This window comes from Zonotrichia leucophrys, chromosome 8 (genome assembly GCF_028769735.1).
Source record: "Zonotrichia leucophrys gambelii isolate GWCS_2022_RI chromosome 8, RI_Zleu_2.0, whole genome shotgun sequence".
Classification (NCBI taxonomy): Eukaryota; Metazoa; Chordata; class Aves; order Passeriformes; family Passerellidae; genus Zonotrichia; species Zonotrichia leucophrys.
In genome coordinates, this window is record NC_088178.1 from 13919334 (window position 1) to 13942144 (window position 22811).

General features: G+C 39.6%; 1 protein-coding gene across 1 annotated transcript in view; it reads left to right on the plus strand.

Annotated features, from left to right (window-relative positions):
- Positions 1 to 21335, plus strand: part of ABCA4 (ATP binding cassette subfamily A member 4) — a 60637-nt gene extending 39302 nt beyond the window's left edge. The window contains 26 exon segments of the mRNA XM_064719489.1: positions 174 to 361; positions 1247 to 1337; positions 1929 to 2134; positions 2570 to 2618; positions 3143 to 3384; positions 3808 to 3932; positions 4563 to 4661; positions 5676 to 5865; positions 6616 to 6710; positions 7609 to 7641; positions 8805 to 8910; positions 9002 to 9076; positions 9548 to 9717; positions 10649 to 10826; positions 12874 to 13104; positions 13424 to 13547; positions 14259 to 14388; positions 15295 to 15415; positions 15580 to 15642; positions 15754 to 15860; positions 16817 to 16958; positions 17526 to 17660; positions 18860 to 18963; positions 19051 to 19143; positions 20092 to 20341; positions 21213 to 21335. Of these exon segments, the coding sequence (XP_064575559.1) occupies positions 174 to 361; positions 1247 to 1337; positions 1929 to 2134; positions 2570 to 2618; positions 3143 to 3384; positions 3808 to 3932; positions 4563 to 4661; positions 5676 to 5865; positions 6616 to 6710; positions 7609 to 7641; positions 8805 to 8910; positions 9002 to 9076; positions 9548 to 9717; positions 10649 to 10826; positions 12874 to 13104; positions 13424 to 13547; positions 14259 to 14388; positions 15295 to 15415; positions 15580 to 15642; positions 15754 to 15860; positions 16817 to 16958; positions 17526 to 17660; positions 18860 to 18963; positions 19051 to 19143; positions 20092 to 20341; positions 21213 to 21335 (3470 nt within the window).
- The last annotated feature ends 1476 nt before the right edge of the window (positions 21336 to 22811 follow it).

The window sequence follows — 22811 nt, forward strand, 5'->3', positions numbered from 1 at the left end:
AACTGTCATGAGTAGTCGGATATGAATACAAGCAAACAAGATTCTTTGAACAGAATGGTTGTGGCAAACATGGGACTGACCTTGGTGCAGAGAAATAATTACCAAAAAGCTAAACACAGTTTTGAGTTCCAGAGAGAGTTCATGCCTTGAATATTCCTCCTTGTTCCTTCTAGGCAGAACTATTATCCTGTCAACCCATCATATGGATGAGGCAGACATCCTTGGAGACAGAGTAGCAATCATATCCCAAGGGAAACTCTTCTGCTCAGGCTCTCCTGTATTCCTAAAGAACTCTTTTGGCTCTGGCTTTTATCTCACCCTTGTTCGCAAAATGAGAACCACAAAAATGGGAAGGGCTACAGTAAGTATGAGTGTAGTATGTTTAATCTGAGTAACACTTGCACTGCAAGGTAAAAAGCACTTAAGTGTCTCTTGACACCCATGGTTTGGGTTGGAAGGGACTTCAAGGATCATCTAGTTCCAACCCCTATGCTGTGGGCAGAGACACTTTCCACTAGACCAGGTTGCTCAAACCCCATCCAGCCTGGCCTTGAACACTTCCAGGGCAGGGCATCCACAGCATCTCTGGGCAACCTGTTCCAGGGCCCTCACAGTATAGAATTTCCTCCTAATACCTAATCTACATCTGCTCCTTTTCAGTTTAAAGCTTTTTCCCCTTGTCCTATCGCTACATGCTTGTAAGTCCCCATCCAGTTCATTTGTAGCCCTCTTTAGGTCTCTCTGGAGCCTTCTCTTCTTGAAGCTGAACAACTCCAGCTCTCGGGTTGCTTTTGTCCATATACAGGTCTTTCTGACTCTTACTTTTACAGTACACTGATTTTAAATGTCAGATAGTCTGGTAAGTGGCTCAGACACCAGAAAAGTCTACATTTGTCCATAGCTAAACCAGCCTCTCACAGCTTGAAAAGTAGGGTTCTGGGTGCTTTCTGTTGACATAGTGCTTCCAGTCCTAGTGGCAACACAATCTGAACACTCATGGCCCCTGCTGATTGCATTCCCCAGGTATCCTGTAGGCAGTTTAGAGCTGATTTGTGCAGATGGATTTATGTTTCCTGCATTGCTCAATCCTGTATTCAGATGATTTTCAGTATAGTGCATTCAAGATGCTCTGGATATGACATATTTTTCATTGGCTCAAGCTGTTCAAATATTGACAGCCTTTACATCCTGTTTTGAGTGTGTCTGAAGGACTTTAATGTTTTGCTCTCTTGCTTGTCCATGCTAGTCATTTTGTAGCTGTGGATCTCAGTGCTCCTGCTCCTGTTCCAGCTGTGTGCACAGGGGTGAAGAAGGATCTCCAGAGCTGGAACTGGATGGTAAGAAGCAGGATGATTCAGCATTCCAGCACATAGCTATGTCTCCTGTTATGCTGCAATCTTGTCTTAGAGATCAGTGCTGCAAGGGCCCACTTCTTTGGTCCTTGTGTCTGACATTTGTATTCTATTGTAACATGAATTTAATAAGGGTTCTTTGTGGTTTTGCTTGCTATTGACCCTTTTTTGTGTATATGTGGTCTCAAGTACAGATGATGAAATGGAAGTTTGTTTGCTTTACAAGTATAGTGTTGAGTTTTGTGTAATTTTTAAGTAAAAACTGAAGCATATCTACAGCAAGGAAATAGACTTTCTCAGAACAAAAAGTAATTTTGGCTTTTCTGCATAAGATAAGAATTTAAGTAGATATTCCTGAAGATTTGGTTGTGCTTTATTAACAAACCTGATATAGTTTCCTGCTATGAAGTTCCAAAGCATAATTAACAACATAGCCCAGTCTAGTGCAGAATTAACTGAGGTATCTGTGAGTTATGTAATAGAACAGTACTCTTTTAGTGCAAACAACAGCTTTTGAAATCATGCTCAATATGGTTAAATATTCATTCTATGAACAACTCTTTTGACTTTTCACAGGAGATCTAAATGAGCTAGCAGAAGTAATCCACCATCATATCCCAGAAGCAAAATTAATTGAAAGCATTGGTCAGGAGCTCATTTATCTTTTGCCCAATAAAAATTTTAAACAACGATCTTATGCCAGTCTCTTCAGAGAACTAGAAGAAACATTGGATGACCTGGGACTCAGCAGTTTTGGAGTTTCAGACACACCACTTGAAGAGGTAACAGACAGATTAAAATACCTGCTGACCTCACCATAAGCACCCAAAATGTTTGCTGAGACTATTCCTGTTCTTAAACAGTTAATTCCTAATTCCTAAAATTTCCTTCAAAATCAAGTCCTATAAGCTGTGGCACATTCATAAAATCTTTGAGAAGGGCCTAGGGAAAGGATCCCACCCTTAATTCATTGTAGCCTCGTGGAGCCACTCATTAGCCTGAAATGCATCCCTTTTTTTTTTTTTTTTTTTTTGTATTTTTGTTCATTTATTTTCTGAGGTATTTCTTAAGAGAGCTGATTATTGATAATAATATGAAGTACTGAAAATATATCGAAATTTTCTTCTTTTATTTTGAAGTATGATGTATTGTGTTCTGAAGGTTAGGTTATTGTAGCTATTCTTTTCCTAACCAGAAAATGCATTTCTCTGTGGCAGGTTTTCCTAAAGGTCACAGCAGAAGCTGACCCTGAAATGCAAAAAACAGGTAGAGATCCACAAATCCATAATTGATTAACTGTTCTTGGGACTGCTTTTTATTCTGAACACTTTATAAAGAGGAGTTTCAGAACTTTCAGTCTTTTATGTGTTCTTGACAAAATAAATTTTGTCAGCAAATATCTGGTTTTAGGGCCTGGCATGATAGCTGAAAAATACAGATTAAGTCAGCAGAAAGACTTCTATTTAGATTGGATGAGGTTCTTAACTATGCAAATAAAAGTAGAGTGTCAAGCACCCAGATGTCAATGGTTTTAGCAGTTGTATAAAAAGTAATTTGCTGACTATTAGTCCATAAACTACATAGGTGATTAAACTGTTCATCCTGCTGAGTAAGAGGAGAATTAACCTATATGATGTCACTAAATACAACCACAGTGCAATAGTTGTAATTAAAGCAATCAGGAGATAGGATATATATGGTTGGTAAAATCTGGACCTCATTAAAATGACTGTGCGACTTCATGTATGGAAGATAAAGTGTCTTCTCTGATGCTTCTCATCATAACGTAGGAGATGTTCAAGAAAATGGTTCTGCTCTTGCCAAAACTCCTACTGAGAACAAAGCAGCTGAACAAGCAGCCCTGAAAACCAGTGACACCTCTCGAATGCCAGTAGGCAAACCAGGAGATCAAAATGAAGGCAAGGGGTCCCAACAGTATAAAGGCTTTCAGCTTGTACAGCAGCAGATCAAAGCACTGCTCATCAAACGCTTCCACCACGCCTCCCGCAGCCTCAAGGACTTCCTAGCACAGGTATTGACTGACTTGTGCTGTTCTAGGTTCTTTCCCACAACATTATCAACACTGTCTTTCCAGCAATGAGGGCCCTATGGAAAGCAATAGAGGTGCTGCAAATGGGTAACAGTGCAGTTATGATTCCAACTCTTTTGCCTCTTTTATTTCTTTCTGCTTGGAGTCTACTGCAGTCAACTGCACCAAGTTCATGATTCTATTACTATTAGCCCAGTGTTTTATTTTAATGTAATGCAGTTCTATGACAACCAGAATTTTAAGCAAAAGGGCTGGAAATTAATTGTTGTTGTTCGGGAGTTAAACCAGAATGGATCTGAGTGCTCCCGCTTTCCTTCCTTTGTTTACACGTATTATGGGGCGTGTACAATGTCACTCTACAATGTTTATACAATAACCTAATGTGAATTTTTCTGTTCCCTACAGGTTGTTCTCCCTGCTAGTTTTGTGTTGCTGTCTCTAGTACTTACAGTCATTATTCCTCCATTTGGAGAATATCCTGCCTTAACATTACACCCTTGGATCTATGGACAACAGTTTACTTTCTTCAGGTAAGAGGAACATTTAAAGTACATCTGTCACACATACACCCGTGTCTCCCTAGAGTTTAACATCATGGGGCCCTGTCTCACTGCTTTTTTCTCATTCTGTGATGTAAGAAAAGATTCACTTCACTGGAATCAACAGATTTAAAATAGCTTGAAATTGGTGCAGCTGGAGAATACAACTGCTAGTACATCTAACAAATAGTCTTTCAAATATCTTTTTAACTTCGGTATTCTCCTCTTCCCACCTCATTTCAGGACCTCAACACTTATAGTTACATATCCAATCTAACAGGAGATCCAGGTAAATGAAAATGCAGAATATGTTTTTCATCTTCTGCTGCCTGACTATGACAGCACTGAGAGAATAGCAGTGACGATTCAAGCCTTTTTTGAAGAATGCTGCAATTGGACTTAGTCAGAAGTCAGCTTTAGTATTAGGAGAAAAGAACCAAAGCCTTTCAACCATCTCAGAACATTCCGGGTTTTTACATAAATAAATAAAACAATTGAATTATCAGAATTTGAAGGGGGGCAGTTGGTACTGCCATATGGTTGTCCCCCTCTAGTTGCTATGTGTATTACAGTACAATAGTTTGAAAAAATATTTTATAAAGTCCTATCTTATTCCCTTAGCAATGAACGTCCTGGCAATGAGCAGATGGTCTCCCTTACTCATGCTTTCTTGAATAAACCAGGATTTGGAATTCGCTGTATGAAGAATCAGCCTCTTTTGTAAGTTGCTAGCTAATTTCTCTTGAATGAGATCCTAGCAGGATACTTCTAGTGGAACTTGAGTAGTGAAACAAGAATGTACTTGCTTGACTCTTCACAAGAGCCAGTGCTTCAGATGTGTTGTTAGCTGTATCTAATATTGGGTCAAAAGTAACAAACAAGAAGCAAGATAACACTGCCACTGGATTAAGAATTATTCACAGTGCTCAATGTGATTGACTAGAAACCAGCTCATGCAGCTTGGTATTGAGAGTTAAGCAAACTTAAATTTATGTCAGTAAGTCAGTAACCTCAGGCCCAGATCTTTACAGCTTCCCTGGCCCTTTCCATGTATGAGTCCCTTCAGGTTCTTTCAGTTCCCATTGGTGTGTTTGGAAGCAACAACTTTAGCAATCACTCAGATTGTGAAGTGGCAATAGGACAGTGTCTATGATTTGAAACTGTTCTCATTCTGAAGCGAGGGCAACATTAGCAGGGCTCCAGCTTTTGTTGTCCTACCTGCTTACTCTGTGAGTCCTGCTTTGGAGCCATTTCTCACTGGCTTGCTATGCTTTGATATTTGTTCCCGTTCTCCTGACACTTTCCCAGCCATGATATCCAGAAATTTGATCCTCCTGGTTGTCCTTTCTTCTCCTGTTCCTCTCCTTTACCCGGTATAGCAGAAACAAAGAAGAAACTCTAAAAAAAAGAAAAGATACTGCATGAGAAAGGCAAATGATAGTTTCTTCACAAAGCTATGTTCACTGCAGATTTCCAGTACTAAGGGATCAAACACAATCCCTTTGTTTCTTCACTGTCCTATTTGCAAGCTGAAGGCAGTAAACTTGGCAGAGATGTGGGAGGAGATTATATTCATTCATGTGGACCAAATACTTTAAAATATTGTTCTTATTCAAAACTCACAGGATGAGGGCTGAGGGGGACTATCTGCTGTGGGCATTGTGGTTTTGTAGATTTGTGAGTTCTTGTGGACTGTTATCTCTGCACAGCTAGAAGCTCTGTACCTGTCCACAGGAACTACCCATGCAATAACATGCCAACTGCCTGGAGCACACCTGCTGTCCATCCTAACCTAAGCAGCCTCCTGCTGAGCCAAGAGTGGAGCCCCGAAAATCCGTCACCTTCCTGCAAGTGCAGCACTCACAAGAAACTCACTATGCTGCCAGAATGCCCTGCAGGTGCAGGAGGCCTCCCACCACCACAGGTTGTGTCCTTGTGCCATAAATCTTTGTAGAAAAGTTTCATGGCAACTGCTGGAAAAGGGATCAGTGTCTAAGTACCTTGCCATACTGATATACATGGAAGGAGTCGAGTATATTCTTTTTTCGAGAGCGAGACTTGCTGGAATTTGGAATTCAGTTTCAGAGGTATAGGAAAAGCTTGCCCATTTAAATTAATGTTGATTACTATTTTTCATCCAAACTGCAAACTTTTCATGTAGAAGAGAGTCATAAAAAATTTGAATGATTTGTCCCATAATTTTAAAAAATATTTTCTTTTGCCCCAGAGAACGGTTCTATTTAGAAGGTTGCCTTTCTTCAAAGGAGGGAAGGGCGGGAGGGAGAAAGAGGAAAGAAAAGAATGAAAAAAATGTCACAATTGGTTGGGTTTTTTTGACTGGAGCCTGAGTTGATTTGAAATTTCCTACTTTCAGATTGAAGAAAAAGCCTTGAGCAGCCCTGAACTTCATTACAAAGACCTGTTTCAGAGTGACATGCAATTGTTTTGTGTTGCATGCATCACAAACTTTTTGATTTCTTCTAGGGTCTTAGTAAAGTAAGGATGTTTAGGCTACAAATGACCCTCGAGTGATTGACCTACTCTCTGTCAGTGATACTATGAACCTGAGCATTTTCTCTGAACCAAAGCGACTTTTTCTCTTTCTGACAAACACTTAAGAGCTTTAGACACTCTGAACTTCATTGTGATTGATTAGGTTTTTGTTTCTTGCCAGAGAGTGCAACGCAGCACAGAAATTCTTCAAGATATGACCCACAGAAATATTTCAGATTTTCTAGTGAAAACATATCCCACTTTGATAAAAGGAAGGTAGGAATAAATCTCTATTTCTTTTTCGTATTTTGTACCTGGTGATGAAATTCTTATTTAACAATGACATAACACCTGATTTGTTACAGTATTATGTAGATTTGAGCACCATGTCCACATCTCTGATAGAGGACTAGAAGAGGCTGTTTTTAGGGGACTTAAATATTTTCAATTATAACTATTTGTATAATCAGGTACTCCTTTATAGGCAGAGCTAAGTGTCAGTGCTGATGGAATGCCATGTTAATGGTGACAAAAATGGTGCCCCTGCACAGCTCTGGTGAGCTGCCTTGCAGAGATATTACCTTGTCTCCCTGAAGAACTGTAGCCACACTAGTGTGACTGTCTGCCTGAGTTAATTATCACTTGCTTCCCAGAAGTGCTAAAGAGCAGCCAAAGGACAGTGTTACAGGGATACATCCATTCTACTGATAGCTCCTCAGCTGGCCTGTGTGGCAATTAGCTGTGCAGTGCCCATGGCCTGTTATCTCTGATTCAGGCCTTGCTACTTTTTCAGTTCCCAGCAGAGTTCCTGAAATTCCCTTTATATTAGCTATGTGCTGACTGCCTTTGACTAATTCCCCTTAGCATGTGTCATAATTGCTTTAGATACATCTTTTAAAATCAATTAATTATGGATTAGAATAGCCCAGTATGTGTCACTTCAGGAATCTTTCTTATCTCTGTATGAGTTGAAGATGAATCATGTCAGAAAACAAATAGCCAAAAACACACTGCAAGGAATACCAAAAGTCCTGCCAACACCACAACTCAAAGTAATAACCAGCAGACTGGAGGTCTGCAAAGTATAAGAATTCAACTTTAATTTTTATTTAAGCTTAACATATCATTGACTTTGGTTCTGTGCATTGAGAGGGATTCTCTTTGTCTATTTCAGCTTGAAGAGTAAATACTGGGTCAATGAGCAGAGGTAAGGAAACAATTCACAGATTAAGGTAGTAAATAAAGGAACAATGTATTTCTGTTTAACCAGGGAGCCTCACAATGTTTCTGTAAATGGACAAGGGGAATTGTGGCAGAAATTGTAAAACAAAGACATGGCTTCAGTGGGAAATAGGCTGGGGATCAGGAAGGGTCTTATAAAGACAAGAGATTGTATTAGTTTGAACTCCCTGCAGGAGATGAAGGCAAGAGGCTCACAATGGAGCTATCAGAGCTTCATTACCTACAGGAGTCAAACCAATGGGCACCGTGTGGTGGAAAGGTTCGATACAATAATACAGTATACTGTGCTACTGCTGTGACACAGCTTTTTTAGTGCCACAGAAAAAATATAAACCCTCCAAAGAGGGGACCTGAGTGGGATGAAACCTAGACACCAGCCTATCAAATACAGAAGTAACAACCACAACTGCCTGCTCTGTACATGAGCAGAAGTTAGAAACCAGATTCCACTAGTTCTCTTCTTTAGGTAGAGACAGCAGCTAACCCCGGTGTGTGATATCTACTCTGCAGTTACTAAGCTTTGAAAGAAGCTGGTTAGCCTGAAGCACATACTTATTTCATTTTTCACCACTGGTAGGATTTCACTTCAAAGATAGCAGCTGGATGACTGCCTTTCTTCACAGAATGTCTGCTTCGTGTGCAAGCATTGCTTTCTATGGGATTAGACTTCAGTTCCTCTTGTACAGTAGTATTTATCATTATGTACTGGCTGGTACTGACATTGGTGAATATCTGCTCCTCTCAGAGCATCTGAAATTTCAGCTGAGGTCTGTGCTGTCCTTAGTTCTCCATGCTGTCTAAACCATTATATAGCAATTACCTTGATGTAAAGATTTTGTTTTGTAGAAATCACTGTTTTGTTTTCTCCAAATCTTCTCTCTAACTAATTTTCTTAGGATCCTGGCATCAGCCTCTCAGAAACTTATAGAGCTTCTATTATTTGTAGGCCCTAAAAAGACCTAATACAAATTGTTATAAAAAGAGTAGAAATTGTTATATATTAAATATTTGATGTATAAAAATTAAACTTGCATTAAGTGGGGGTCTTTTTTAAGTGTTTTTTTTTCCATTAATGTACAGTTATGGGTGTGTAGTATGAATTATTGATAATATGTTTATCTTTACTAGATATGGAGGAATCTCTATAGGAGGAAGGCTTCCAGTCCTTCATGTTTCTGGAGATCAAATTGTCAATTTTTTAAGCGATCTTGGCCGAATGATGAATGTGACAGGAGTAAGCAAGACTTTTAATTTTGTTTGGTTGGGTTTTGTCCCCTTATTAAAGCATGGTTATTGCAGCATTTAGCTTTTTCGTTTTGTTTTAGGGACCAGCTTCACTGGCTGCTGCTAAAGAAATGCCTAATTTCCTTAAATACATGGAAACAGAAGATAATATTAAGGTATTTGCTGGCATTAGTCTGCTACCTCACAGTCTTTCTTGACATAGACTTCAAATTATGAGAATATTGCTGGTGGTATTCCCAGATGCAAGAAGAGTTGAAATGCTATACTTTAAAAATTGTACTAATGCTATATCCCATAATGTAGGTAATTCTTATTTATATTTCATATGTGAGATTCTTAAAAATCATGTTCTTAGTACTGCTTGCTGTCCTAAATACTTTGAGTGGTACACTAAATCTTAAAATGTGCTTCTGTAAAATCCCCTGACAGTAGTTGTCCAATGCTTTTAAAAGCATAGTATGTGAGCTCCTCCTGCAGGACTGTGCCTAGGAACTATGTATTCCTGATGCTGGATTCACCCCTGCTAACAATGCCCACCAAAGCAGACAAAAGGCAGCCAAATTTTCTCCTGTAGTTCAGTGAGGACAGTAACTGACAAATTAATCTGTGATTTCTGGCTCTTTTAGGTGTGGTTTAACAATAAAGGCTGGCATGCTGTGGTTAGTTTCCTCAATGTAGCCAATAATGCAATCCTCAGAGCTAACCTGAGGACTGGCCAAGACCCTGAGGAACATGGGATCACTGCTATAAACCATCCTCTGAACCTCACCAAGGAGCAACTCTCTGAAGTCACTGTGTAAGTCTGCTTGTACTTGTGCTCTGCTTCTGGCTTTTACCACCCCTCTCCTGGCAACTTGCAACTTCCAGCATGCTCACACTCTGAGGAGAAAGTTCAGTTGACAGAATGGGGGGGGCCTTCCCTGAAGTTTTATTCTAAGCAAGAATCTATTCATGTCTCGTTACATTCACATGAGATTTCATTCCCATCCCACACAGGAGCTATGACCATTGGATATACATTATTGCATGTTTCTATTGATTCCTAAGCATGAAGATTCTGAAATTTTTGGTCATGCTCCAAATCCAATACATTTACTTCTGAAATAAAACATGTATTAAAAAATGGAATGAGAACTTGTCCATAATTGACTACAGGTCAAGTAGTTAACAGCCCACTCTCTTGGTGCCCAGGACAGCATGCAGGTGGATTTTTCAATGGCATGTAGTAGGGTTGGTGCATTCCCAAATCTGAAAGTCATAATTTCTTGAAAATGACATCCCTTAAAAGACAAGATTTTCCACTCTCCTATTAAGTTCATAATTCAATGAAACCAAAAACTTTGCATTATAGCACAAAGGCAAAAACTGTGCTTCATCTCACTGTCTCCAACTTGCCTTTTTAAGTTTCTCTTTTCTCTGCTTCCAGAGCACTTTGGCTATTGTGCCTAAATGTCTAGTTTGAGATGTCCCGCACAGGAAAGGCTATCAAACTGAAATATATAAAGCAAGTAAAAGATCAGGGAGTGGTGCCATATTTGTTAGCTACAGTCCTCAAAACATCTTGGAAAAATAGACTAGCACATTTTGAAACTGGAGAAGTCTTCTACTTAAAAAACAGCCTTGCTACTTCTAGATCTTAAAGCATCCTCCAGAGTCCCCAAATGCTAATATAGTGTTGCATTGCATCCATTCCCTTGCTCACACTACCTTCTTGTGCTCTGTTGTAGACTGACCACTTCAGTGGATGCTGTTGTTGCCATCTGTGTGATTTTTGCCATGTCCTTTATACCAGCCAGTTTTGTTTTATACCTGATCCAAGAACGTGTAACAAAAGCCAAACATCTCCAGTTTGTCAGTGGTGTGAGCCCTGTTACCTACTGGCTAACTAACTTCATGTGGGACATAGTAAGTAACTGCAGGTCTGACTGACAGCCCTGCTTACCCTGGGTGTGCATGAGCTGAGGGCAAATCAGTGAATCAAGTGAAGGTGATTCTAAGCATTGCAAAGCATTCATTTCTTTGAAGTGTTTTTCAGAGACCATGCTAAGGATCTGGCCTCTGAACTAATTATAGATGTAGAAATTAATTCAGGTGCACAACTCAGTCACCTAATGAAGCTGTATTTTTTATAGTCTTAAGATTTCTAGCCAGTAAAATTGAATATATATAATGACATACAACTTACTACAGCAGGGAAAAGCCTCATTTCCTGGTTGCTCCTGTCCTCTAGAAGACCCAAAACATATTTTAAGATGTTCAAGAAACCTAAGTGGGAAAGATTAACAGCCTGCTGGAACAGTATCTAGAGGCCTGACAAAATAGTGCGTCTTAAATGACATTCATTTAGGTCACTGTATCATAGTCAGTGTGATTCCAAAAAGATTTATACCACAGGTGCAGACTTGCTTAGACAGGGCTCAGCTTCCCTCCAGCCACTTTTTCATAAAAGAGAAAATTCTTTGGCATAACAAGGGCTGGTTCTCTGGCCATGCCTTTGCAAGCAAGAAAGTGGCCAAGGAATTATGCAGTAAGAAAGGCATGAATGTGGAATTGAAAAAATTTAAAAGAAAATCAATAATTGAAAAGCCCAGAACTCTTCAGGATTTGGAAGGTATTCTCACAGGAGAAGATAAAACAAAGCGTTATTTTAGTAAATGAGGGAAAGAAGCAGGTCCCAGAGTTCTTGTTCCCTGCTGTTCACAGCAGCTTCCTTGACAGGAATTCTGCTTGGCTGTTGCCCTTGACAGCATGATGCAAAGGCATGAAGTGATGTTAGCAGTTCAGGGAAATGCTGCCTTCCATGCTGCACGGGGAATTCCATGCATTGCAGTAGAGTAGTGCTGCTAGTACTGAACAGAGGAAGGGAGCAGTGGACAAGCATACTCACTTTGGCCTCTTCTCAGGAATGTGGCTCAAGTGACTAGCTCTGCCATCCTTACACAGCCTTTGTTTGCATCACTAGAAACTGTACTTCCCTTGCATGGCCACTTGTTTGGGGAAGCCTGGCAGCCAGACTATGAAATAATGGATTCACAAATCACAATCTAAGAAACAACAATGTATGTTATATTTTTGATGATCGGTCTGATAAAAGATGTCTTAGGAATATGTTTAGTACTAAAGCACCCTTTCAGATGTTGACAATTCAGTGTGATATCTAACTCAAATTCATGTTTTTAAATCCTTTTGGAATGAGTGATAGGGCTGTATTGTTTGCAGCAGTTCAGTCATTTACAATATGATTCTATCCCCCTTGCTGTGGCCAGGTGAACATATTACTGAGTGGACTGTTGTCAAATTTGCTGGATCAGAACAAAGCTATGCTCCTCAATAAATCTCCTTTGTGTAGTTGCATTGTTTCAGCCCTCTAGGTGTCACCAATTTCCTGTGTGTTATTTATGCTGGCAGGTGTGGCCTATATTTCGACAAGGAAATATGATTTTGTGTTGCCTGGCTCTGGGTGAGTGCCCAGGTTATAGACTGGGTGGGTCCAGACACTAAAATGATTTTTCTATCGGACTTATAACTTTAAAAATACTCTGTATCCAGGACATGTGCAAAAGAGATTCTTTTGTCACTGCCTGCCTTGCATTTTTAAGCATCAGATGTGACCCATACAGGAAAATATATTTGTTCAGTTTGCTGATTTCTTCCTTGTACTTTGTGCAGGAATTTAGTGGTTGTTCATTCACTGCATTCACAGTCTTTCAGCATTCAACATTTCTTTGTTTCTTCTTGGTGTACAATTCATTTAAATGTGCAAAGATACCTGGGGTGATAGCAACCTTGCTAGCATTAAGCTTTCTCAGTTTCAGCAATGTCTTACACCCTGCATTTTAATAGCAAAAAACAACTAAGCAGAAAAAAATCCTATGTAGTAACCAGGGAGAAAATACTGTGGTGGGTTGGGAGTTGGTTGCACCATTTTGTTATACTTGAGATGGGAAGAAAGCTTAACTTTGTGTTTTCTTTAGGCCAACTGACATGAGAATACTGAGGATTTATCATAGTTTTTTTTCTGTTTCTTGCTGGCAGATGGGCAGTAATTCCCATGATGTACCCTGCTTCTTCTTTCTTCAGTATCCCCAGCACTGCTTATGTTGCATTGTCTTGCATTAATCTCTTTGTGGGAATCAACAGCAGTGCCATTACATTTATCCTGGAATTATTTGAAAATAATCCAGTAAGTAATGTTTTGTAATTTTGCTGGATGCCAGGCACCTCCAAAGCCTCTGTCTCTCTCCTCTCCACTGCTGGACAGGGGAGAGAAATATAATGAAGGCTTCATGAGTTAAGGACTGGGAGAAATCAGTCACCAAATACCATCACAGGCAAATATTAGAGATATTAGTTGAATTTATTATTTTAAATAGTCTGTTTTCTCTCTTAAGAAAACAGAACATCCAGTTTCTCTGACATGACAAAGAACTTTTCAATTATATTGCTATGTTTTTTTAAACAGGTCTAGTTTAAACAGCTTATGGTGTTTCTGTTTCTTACAGTCCTTGCTGAAGTTTAATAAAACATTGAAAAATGTACTGCTTGTCCTCCCACATTTTTGTTTGGGCCGTGGACTCATAGACTTGGCCATGAACCAAGCTGTGACTGAAGTATATGCAAGGTTTGGTAAGTAAAGCCAATAAGAAAAAGTTATGGCAGTGTCACGTCTTGACCTTGGATGAGATGTTTGGAAGGATTAACTCAGAAAAGAGTAGATTTTTCACCTTTTCCTTCATCAGATGAATGAGAAGTATGAAAGTTCTCCTTCTCTGAAGGAATCACAGCTTCTGATAGTGCTGCCAGAACTCTGTGGCCCAACCAGTAGTCTGCATTGGAAATGAATCCATTTTTTCAGTGTCAGACTCTGGTGTCTTTTTATCCTTTGATTGGAAGTTCCTGAATCACCTCAGGAGGATGTATTTTTTCATTTCATTTGAATACCTCAGCTAATGTTTAAAGTGACTGTTGTTCTTCAAATGCATTCTCTTGGGATATGTTTGTCTTTGATATCAGACAACTTATTAAAAGAATGGTCCTATAACAGAACTCATCTGTTTTAATTCAGCAAATGTGTGTCTTTTCACATAATCCATGCAAGTTTTGTGTAATGATATCCAAATTAGTGTGTATTCAGAGAGATTATTTTTACTCCTATGCAGAAGCTGAGCTTGGAAGGCATTTTGTTAAGACTTTTTATAAGACTGGAAAATTAAAACTATTGCTTGATCATGAGCAAATAAAGTACAGTAATTCACTATGATTATGCATTTTGTTCTGAGGAGTAGTGGGGTTTTTCAGCAGTATTTCACATTCCCTTTTGGTGCTCTTCCTCCAAAGGTGAGGAGCATATTTCTGATCCCTTTCAGTGGGACTTTGTTGGAAAGAACCTGGTTGCCATGGCTCTTCAAGGAGTTGTGTTCTTCTTTCTGAATCTCTTTATGCAGCACCGTTTGTTCTCCACAAGATGGTATGTCTAGAAGTTCTATTAATGTTCCTTATTAAAAAGATTACTATCTTTGTTATTCTCTATGTTCCTTTTTTCTTCTTTTTTTCTTAATTTTTCTCTAAATGTGTGGATTTTGTTTTTGTTCTCTATTTACTTACCCAATCTTATCTTAATTTATTGATATCCTGATCCAAGAAAGCATTTACAAATCTGCATTATCTTAAGAGGATTTAAGAATATTTTATTAAAGAAATTAGTTTTATTGAATTAAGATTTTAATGTAAATTTTTTAATTGAAGACAACACTGTAGTAGTGAGATTATAAAATTACCTAGAAAGTTTGTAGTGTTCTCAGTCAGCCTAGGTACTAGCTAGTACTATGTGCTACTAGCCTGGCATCCCAAGACAGCAATTCTAGTCTGTGGCACAGGACAGCTGTACCCTGGACACTGTGTGAACTTCCCCTCTCTGCTTTACAAATGTGCCTCTCCCTTGATGGAAAGAGCTACCTACCAGCTGTGAGTGGGTCATTCAGTTCTGTTCAAGATTGTCAACAAGAGTACTAATTGGTGCAGTTATAAAAATACTGCCTTGTTGAGAGATCTACTCAAAACTTCTACTTCTGAGGACCATCACTGGCTACTAAGAGTAGCCAAATAGTGAAAGCTGTGCCTAAGGGGCAGGTTATTCTTATATCAGTGACTGACAAGGCATGTTCTTTTGAGCAAGCCATTTTTCATCTTTTTTAGTGTCTACAGATTAACTTTAAAGGTCAGGGCTTCTTCCAACAGCAGGAGTACTCCAGACAATTGTGAAGTTTAAACCCCACTGATTCCACCAGTCACATTTTTGGCAGCAGATTAGCCATTGTTTTACACTGTTGTTCTAACTGAACCCAGGACAACCCAGTATCTTGGGTTTTTCTAGGTTTGCTGAGACTGCCATGTCACCTATTATTAATGAAGATGAGGATGTTGCAGAAGAAAGAAAAAGAATTATGAATGGAGGAAACAAAACAGATATCTTACAATTACAAGAACTGACCAAGGTAATATTTTGAGAAGAGTGAAAAAAAAAATTTACTCATGTCTCAGTTCTAAAGTTGCCTCATCCCAATAGCATTAAACTAAACTAAAAATTCTGATGATTTTAATTTCTGTAGATGTCTTGAAATAGGAACTTCCCTTTTTTTTCCTCCCCCCATCAATATAGATTTATGCAGGTCGACGCAAGCCTGCAGTGGACAGACTCTGTGTTGGCATCCGTCCCGGAGAGGTAGGTTGTTCAATAACACTGGATTACATTCCATGGATCAGTTCAGATTTTACGCCCCCACTGATTTACAAGTTGGAAATATTAAAGAATATGATAAATTTTGCAATTTAGTGCTTTGGCCTTTTGGGAGTGAATGGTGCTGGCAAAACAACAACATTCAAAATGCTGACTGGAGATACTGATGTGACATCTGGAGATGCTATAGTGGCTGGCAGTAGGTAAGTACCTTAAAAAAAACCCTGTGGCACTCCATTTACCAGCATAGAACTCTCAGTGATCCAGCAGCTCTATGGCACTGAGATCACAAGTAACATACAATTGCATTTGATACCTTTAACACTTGTAAAATCTGTGGGTAAGTTTTAGTAATGCTCACAGTGGGACAAGGCAATCGTATCTAGTGGCAAGAGCTCCCAAACGTAAAATAATCCCTCCAACAGGGTCCTTTGATCTGAGCTTTGGGATTTTTCTCTGGCTGTTTCCAACATCATTGTTTACACAGTGCTGGCATAATGTCATAAGTTATTACAGTGTGATCTAGTATGCACTTATGTTGGTTAACTTCCAGATTGTGTGCCTTGGCTTGTTAGGTGTAGTTGGGATTTGATTCTTTGTCCATTGATGTGATTTGAACAATGACTGTTTTGTTGCCAGGACATGGTCCTGCTCAGCCTGTTCTAGGTGACTCTGCCCAGGCAGGGTCAGTGGACAAGATAACCTCCAGAGCCCCCTTCCAACCACACCCATTCTGTGATCTTGTACTTTTCCTACTACCATTGACGTGTTGGCCTTGTGTCCTGCCTGTTGCTAGTGACCATTTTTTTGAGCTGAAATAACTGCTTCTTTTTTTTCTAGATATAAACACTGTTTAAAAAATAAATAAATAAGCCTAAGTGGCTGTTTAAAGAACTTCTCGTTAAGTTAGTCTATAGCAAAAAAATGGGTAAGGGAAAACAGGCTTACACTCTTAACCAGGACTGAGCTGACTTAAGACAACAATATACTCCTTGCTCTTATGAACAGACAGATATTTTCGTAGCATGTTTTATCAGGAAGAATTAATTCTCCTCTTACAAGAGTTGTTGCCCCAGAAAATAAGGATTTTATTCAAAGTTTTCTTCGCTGTCTTAGAGCTAGTATTGCAGAACTACAACTCTTTTCTTTGTTTCTCCAGTATATTGACCCACATTTCTGATGTCCATCAAAACATGGGATACTGCCCTCAGTTTGATGCCATTGATGACCTGCTCACAGGACGAGAACACCTGTATTTATATGCACGCTTGCGGGGGGTTCCAGCAGAAGAAATCGAGAGGGTAAACTACTCTTTCTTTTGATAATTACAGTGGTATTTGTGATGATTAATGGTGTTCTTAACATGCTAAGAGCCAGAGTTTCCAAAGTGGGCTCGTTATTCTGTGTATTGAAGTCCTGAGTGTGGTTCCTGTCATTTGGACAGTTGAGTAACAAGACCACACTATCAAATGCAGGTTCCCAGGTATTAATGGTAGTTGCAAATCTGTGGCACCAACAGTGGAAGGCTAAAGATAAAATTGTTGTGGCTCAGAATGGCACTGGTTGCTATTTTGCTCTTGCCTTTAAATTTGTGTATGTATAAGGAAGAAAACATGAAGAAGATCCCAGAAGAAAATAATTTAAATTCTTGCACAGATGGAAGTCTACAGCTGAGGCTGCTTTATGGCTTTCCCTCACCTAGTTAGAACACCTCTCATCATTGTCATAAATACTTTGTACTTCCCTAGCCCAGTTCCAAAATGGATGTGCTAAATCCCAGGGGACTGTCATGTTTCTACCAGAAATGTATCAGCAATCCTGTCTGTTCTGCAGTTACTGCTGTGTGAGACAGATGGTTTTTCTCACAGGTTGCTGAATGGGGCATCCAGAAGCTGGGACTCCCTATGTACGCAGACCACCTGGCAGGGACCTACAGTGGTGGCAACAAGCGCAAGCTCTCCACTGCCATTGCCCTGATAGGCTGCCCACCACTCGTCTTGCTAGTAAGTGTCATGGAAACACAGCCCTGGCCAGTTCAATAGTACATCTCATAACACTACATGCTAAAGAGCTACAAAGTCATTGAAAACTCCTTTCTGCCCTCAACTTACAGCTATTTCAATGAATTTTTGAATTAATTTCAGATGTAGTCTGGGATGTGTAACTATATTTCTAATGGACTCCAAGTGATTATAAAAGAAATATCTTCAAAAAAGAATGTGTTGAGATAAAATCTATAATCCAGAAAAATCTGAATTTAAACTGTTGTTCAGTTTCAGTCTGCCTTTTCTTGTCAAAGTGTAGCCAGTGATGTAAAAGATGGTCTTCCAACATATCCACCTGGCTGTTTTATCCAGCAGAACAAAGGAAAATGCCTAACCTTTTTCAGCCTTTAATATCTTTGGAATAAATTATACAAATTTATTTGTATAAACTATAAATGTTTATTTGTATAAACTATACAAATGCTGAAATGTAGTTCTTGCCAAATAAAATAAGTGATTAAATCACTGCATATCTAAAGGGAAATTCAGCATGAAATTACTACAGAAATTCTTTATTTAGATTATATTCTACCACCTTAATTTGTATGTCTGTGACTTTTAGACACACTCACTTTTACTTTGTGAAGTTTTTTAATACATATTAGTAGCCTAGTTCCTTGTACCGTTTAATATGTCTTTACATGTATTCTGCCTGTAGTAAACAGTCAGATAAAATATTTTCTCATAATTTCTTAAGACAAGATGTTCAATGAAAAATTTTCTATCCTAATTTTGTTTACATTTTTGTTACTTACTGAGTTAGCTGACTTATGTAGGATCAAATCCTTAGGTAGTGTAAATCAGAATGACTTCACAGATTTCTTGAACTGAACAATGTCCTATATGTTTACGCAAGTCAGACGACCAGGTGAGAGCTCACTGTTGCCCAGAAAAGGCACTCCCTTCCCTGTAGCTGTGCCCCACACAGACAGCTCTGTATTCCTACCTGCAGTGCATGGTCTTGTTTCCTTTCTGCTTTGTGCCAAGGAGTCCATTGGTACCCACTCACTCCTATGCTTCTCAAGGACTATGTGCTTTCTCAAGGCACAGATTACTGTAGAGAAACAATCACACACTATGGTCCAAACAATGACCTGATTCTAAATAGATTTTCCCTGTTTTATCTGACTCTGATTGCCTTAACATTTCCATTACAGGATGAACCGACCACGGGGATGGACCCTCAGTCCCGGCGCCTCCTGTGGGACTCTATTGTTGGTGTGCTCAGAGATGGGCGAGCAGTGGTGCTAACCTCACACAGGTAAAAACAGTTCAAACTCAGACTCTGAAAGCAGCTGAAGTACATGTGTTGGCTTTTATCTCAAATATCTCTTCTCTGTTTTGAAAGTATGGAAGAATGTGAAGCCCTCTGTACTCGTTTAGCCATCATGGTACAAGGTACCTTCAAATGCCTAGGCACAATTCAGGAGCTAAAATACAAGTAAGTAGAATATTTTTGTAGTGGTTTTCAATGGGAAAATTTAGTGTATGTGACATGTACTATTCTTAATATAAGCAATTCAATGGTTAACTGTCCGGTTTATCTCGGCTGTTTGAGGGGCCTGGAAAGGCCCGAAGTGGCCTTGGGGCAGCCCGCGTATCGAGGGACGAGAAGAGGCTTCAGTTCTTCTTTCTGGTTTTATGTTTATTAATTGTTTATCTAAAAGATGTTCTTTCAGCCGAACAAAGATCTGCTCAGCAGTCAGCCATGGGCACACTGTCTCTGCCCTCCCTACAGCAGCTACGTATCTTTATACCCTTTATTACGTATACAATATTTATCATTTTTCCCCAATACCATCTATTATTATAACTCGGTGTACTCTTAGTAATAACCAATCCAAAGGTGCCACCGTGGCCAAAGAAGATGGAGGAGAGGAGGAAGAAGAAGGAGGACAGGACACACCCCAATTCCTCCATCTTACTCCTCCAAACCCCCCTGTACATAAATCCTAAACCTTGTGTCTCACCCTCTAATTAACTAATCTTTTCACCCTTCACCCTGTGAAGCCCTCATCCTTGTCGTTTCCTGTGTAGGGTTAAAGTCCAGCTACCAGACACTTCTGGCAACATTCCAGGAGTCCCAAGTCCCCCCAGGGTCTCGGAGGCTCAGCATCTCAGGACTGAGATCTTGAGATCCAACAGTTAACCACACCTATTTCTGGGTGCAGCTCTGTTGTATATTAGACAATCTGAGCAGATCTCATTCCAAGTCTATTATGCTACATACCACTTCTGCAAGGCAAATACAGGGCTCCCTAAAAAGCTGGATCTTATGCAATATCTTTCAGATACTGCTATTGTTTTCCTAACTGCAGAAAACTAATTTCCTTCCTGAATGATGAAACAACCTCTTCACCCATTTCCTAAATCCACTTGTCCTTCCCAGGTTTGGAGATGGCTACATTGTCACTCTGAAAATCAAAGCTCCAAAGTCTGGGCTGCCTCCAGATCCTGCTCCTGCTGAGAAATTCATACGCATGAACTTCCCAGGGAGTTTCCAGAGAGAAAAACACTACAACATGCTGCAGTATCAGATTTGCTCTTCCTCTCTGGCTAAGATTTTTCGATTAATAATCTCCAATAAGGAAAATTTGCATATTGAAGAATATTCTGTGTCTCAAACAACATTAGATCAGGTGAGTAGAAAGTAAAACATCAAGTAAAAGTAAAAACAGACAAAGCTTGTCTGGTGAGAATTAGGCAACATAATGGGGATGTATCCAAATAACTGAAGGACCAAATTGTTTAGAGAATTATCTCACACCTCTTTCTCAGGCAAGATTCCCAGGCCTCTCATCAAGGAGGGTGTATCAGTATGAATCAGTAACTTATTCCCTGTGTAAATAGGTGCCCTGTGAAAGCTGGTAAGACAGCATTTCCCATATGACAGAATTCACACAACCCATTCCTTCAGGAGGAGCAGTCTGAGCAAGGTCAGCAATTTGGAATGAGACTGAGCTGAGAATAGCATTTTATTCTAAATAAGAGGTTTGGACTGTGTTTTGTCAAAGATACTGTGAGAAGCAATTAGACACACAAAACCTAGGAAGTCTATTGGATGTTTTGAAAACACGCACTTGCCAGAGGGTATTGGCCCCATCTCTCTGCTCTCCTAAGTAACAAAGGGTCCACATATGTAAAGCTGCTTTTGGTGGGATTGCTAGAGAGGCATTCCTGGCTGCCTTTCAGCTTACTACTAAAATACTCTGTCTCCTCTTTCCTATCACAACCAAATTCGTGCTGTGCAAACCATGCAAACCTGGCTGAAGCCATTTCCTCCTTAAGAAAAAGTAGGATTTTACTTGCAAGCAAGTGCATCCAAAGGAAGGAAGTTGCAAGGAAGTTTATGAAAATAAAGGAGGAACTCACGATCTCAGCTGATAATGTAGTGTCTCAGCTCAGTTGATGTGTGTGGATTGCCCTTTCTGTCTGTTTCCTGCAGACCAGTCATTCCACTAACTCCTCCCAGCTGAAGACGTGGTGACATTTTCTGCTTTCCTCACACAGGTTTTTGTGAACTTTGCTAAACAGCAGATGGAGGATGAGGAAATTCCTTTGCATCCACGTGCAGCTGGAGCCAGCCGAGAAGCCAGGGTGTCCCCAGCTCTGCATCAGCAGGCAGTTGCATAGACTGCTCCGGCAGCCTCCAGGCTTAGTGTGTGCACAGTGCAGGCAGGCACGTGCCCTACCAGAGCAGAGCAAGGGGAAATCGAAGGTTTGCACACTCAGTATTACACTGGTTTTTTTTGCACCTTTCTGAGCACTGTGCTCTCAACAACAACAGCCCTAGCAACAGCCAACTTCTACTGCTCTGCCAGTAACACTACATGCTGAGAGTGTCAAAGGAAAGGCAGGTCCTTGCTATAGAATAAAATCTTCCTCTAACGTAAAGTCCATCATAAGATACAAGAAGAGGAGTCTCATTCCTCCTTGTTGACATATAAATAACATCAAAGATGGATTCTCCAGCTGGTGCTTTCAGGCTGGCAGGTTTTTCTTCTTTAACCCTTACGCTAACTGCTGTGAGTCAGCAGACAGATCCCAAGGCTGAGAGCATTGCCCAGCTTAGGAGCAGATTCCTGCTGTGCTGAGTGCACGGGACTATCAAGGTCAGACAGTGCTGGCTGATGGGGCTAGTCCTGGGAGATTGCTTCACTGTCTCACCAGGCTGCCAGTGAAAACAGACGGTTGTCTCAGCAAGAATGGAAAGAATTAATTCAGAGCTCAGACCCAGACAAGAAACTTGCTCTTTAAAAAATATTAATTAAAATGATCTCATACTCATCTTCAAGTTGCCTCAAAGAGAGGCCAAATGTCAAAATGGAGATTAAAAAGAAAGAGAGTATGACCAAATCTGCCAAAAGTTTTGTTTTCTTGCAGATACATGGAAAGGTCTCTTTGTTACTAAACAGGATCAATTTTTTCTTCTTTCCTGCGACTGGACATTAAGTGGGCGCAAGGTGTGAATAGGGTATGTGCTTTCTACCTCCTCAGAAGGAAAACTTCAACCTGCTTGTACTCCACACTGCACTCAGTGGGAAATCATTTGACATTTAGTTCTTTTTTTCTGGTTAACAGTTTACCTAGTGGAAAAACAACACTGAAAACAAATTCATAATGATGTATTGCTTCAGTTATCTATCATATCTAATAATTTCTAAGAAATCTTCTCTGTGTTATACAGAATTAAAATCTGGGTCATGTTTTTTTGCTTTGAAAGATATTTTTCTTCAATTGATGTAGATTTTTTTTATAAGGACACTCTTGCTTTTTACTATACAAAATATTATGAAACTTCAGCAACCAGCTGTAGCCTTCTCTTTTTGCCATAATTATTTCCATTGGTTTTAAAATAGATTTTATTGCATATTTCACCCTTACAAATAGTTGCAAAAATCTTTCTATACATCTATTATAGATAAATAAATTAATTATGAAACAAAACAGTATCTATGCATTCTTTTCATATTCTAAAATAGCTTCTTTAAAATGTCATTCAGATAGATTTCAGTAGCCTTTTTAAACTAGATTTACACAAACCCCAACTAAGTCCCACAGAACATCCTGTGACAAAGTAAACACAGGAAGTCCAAAATGAAGCTGATT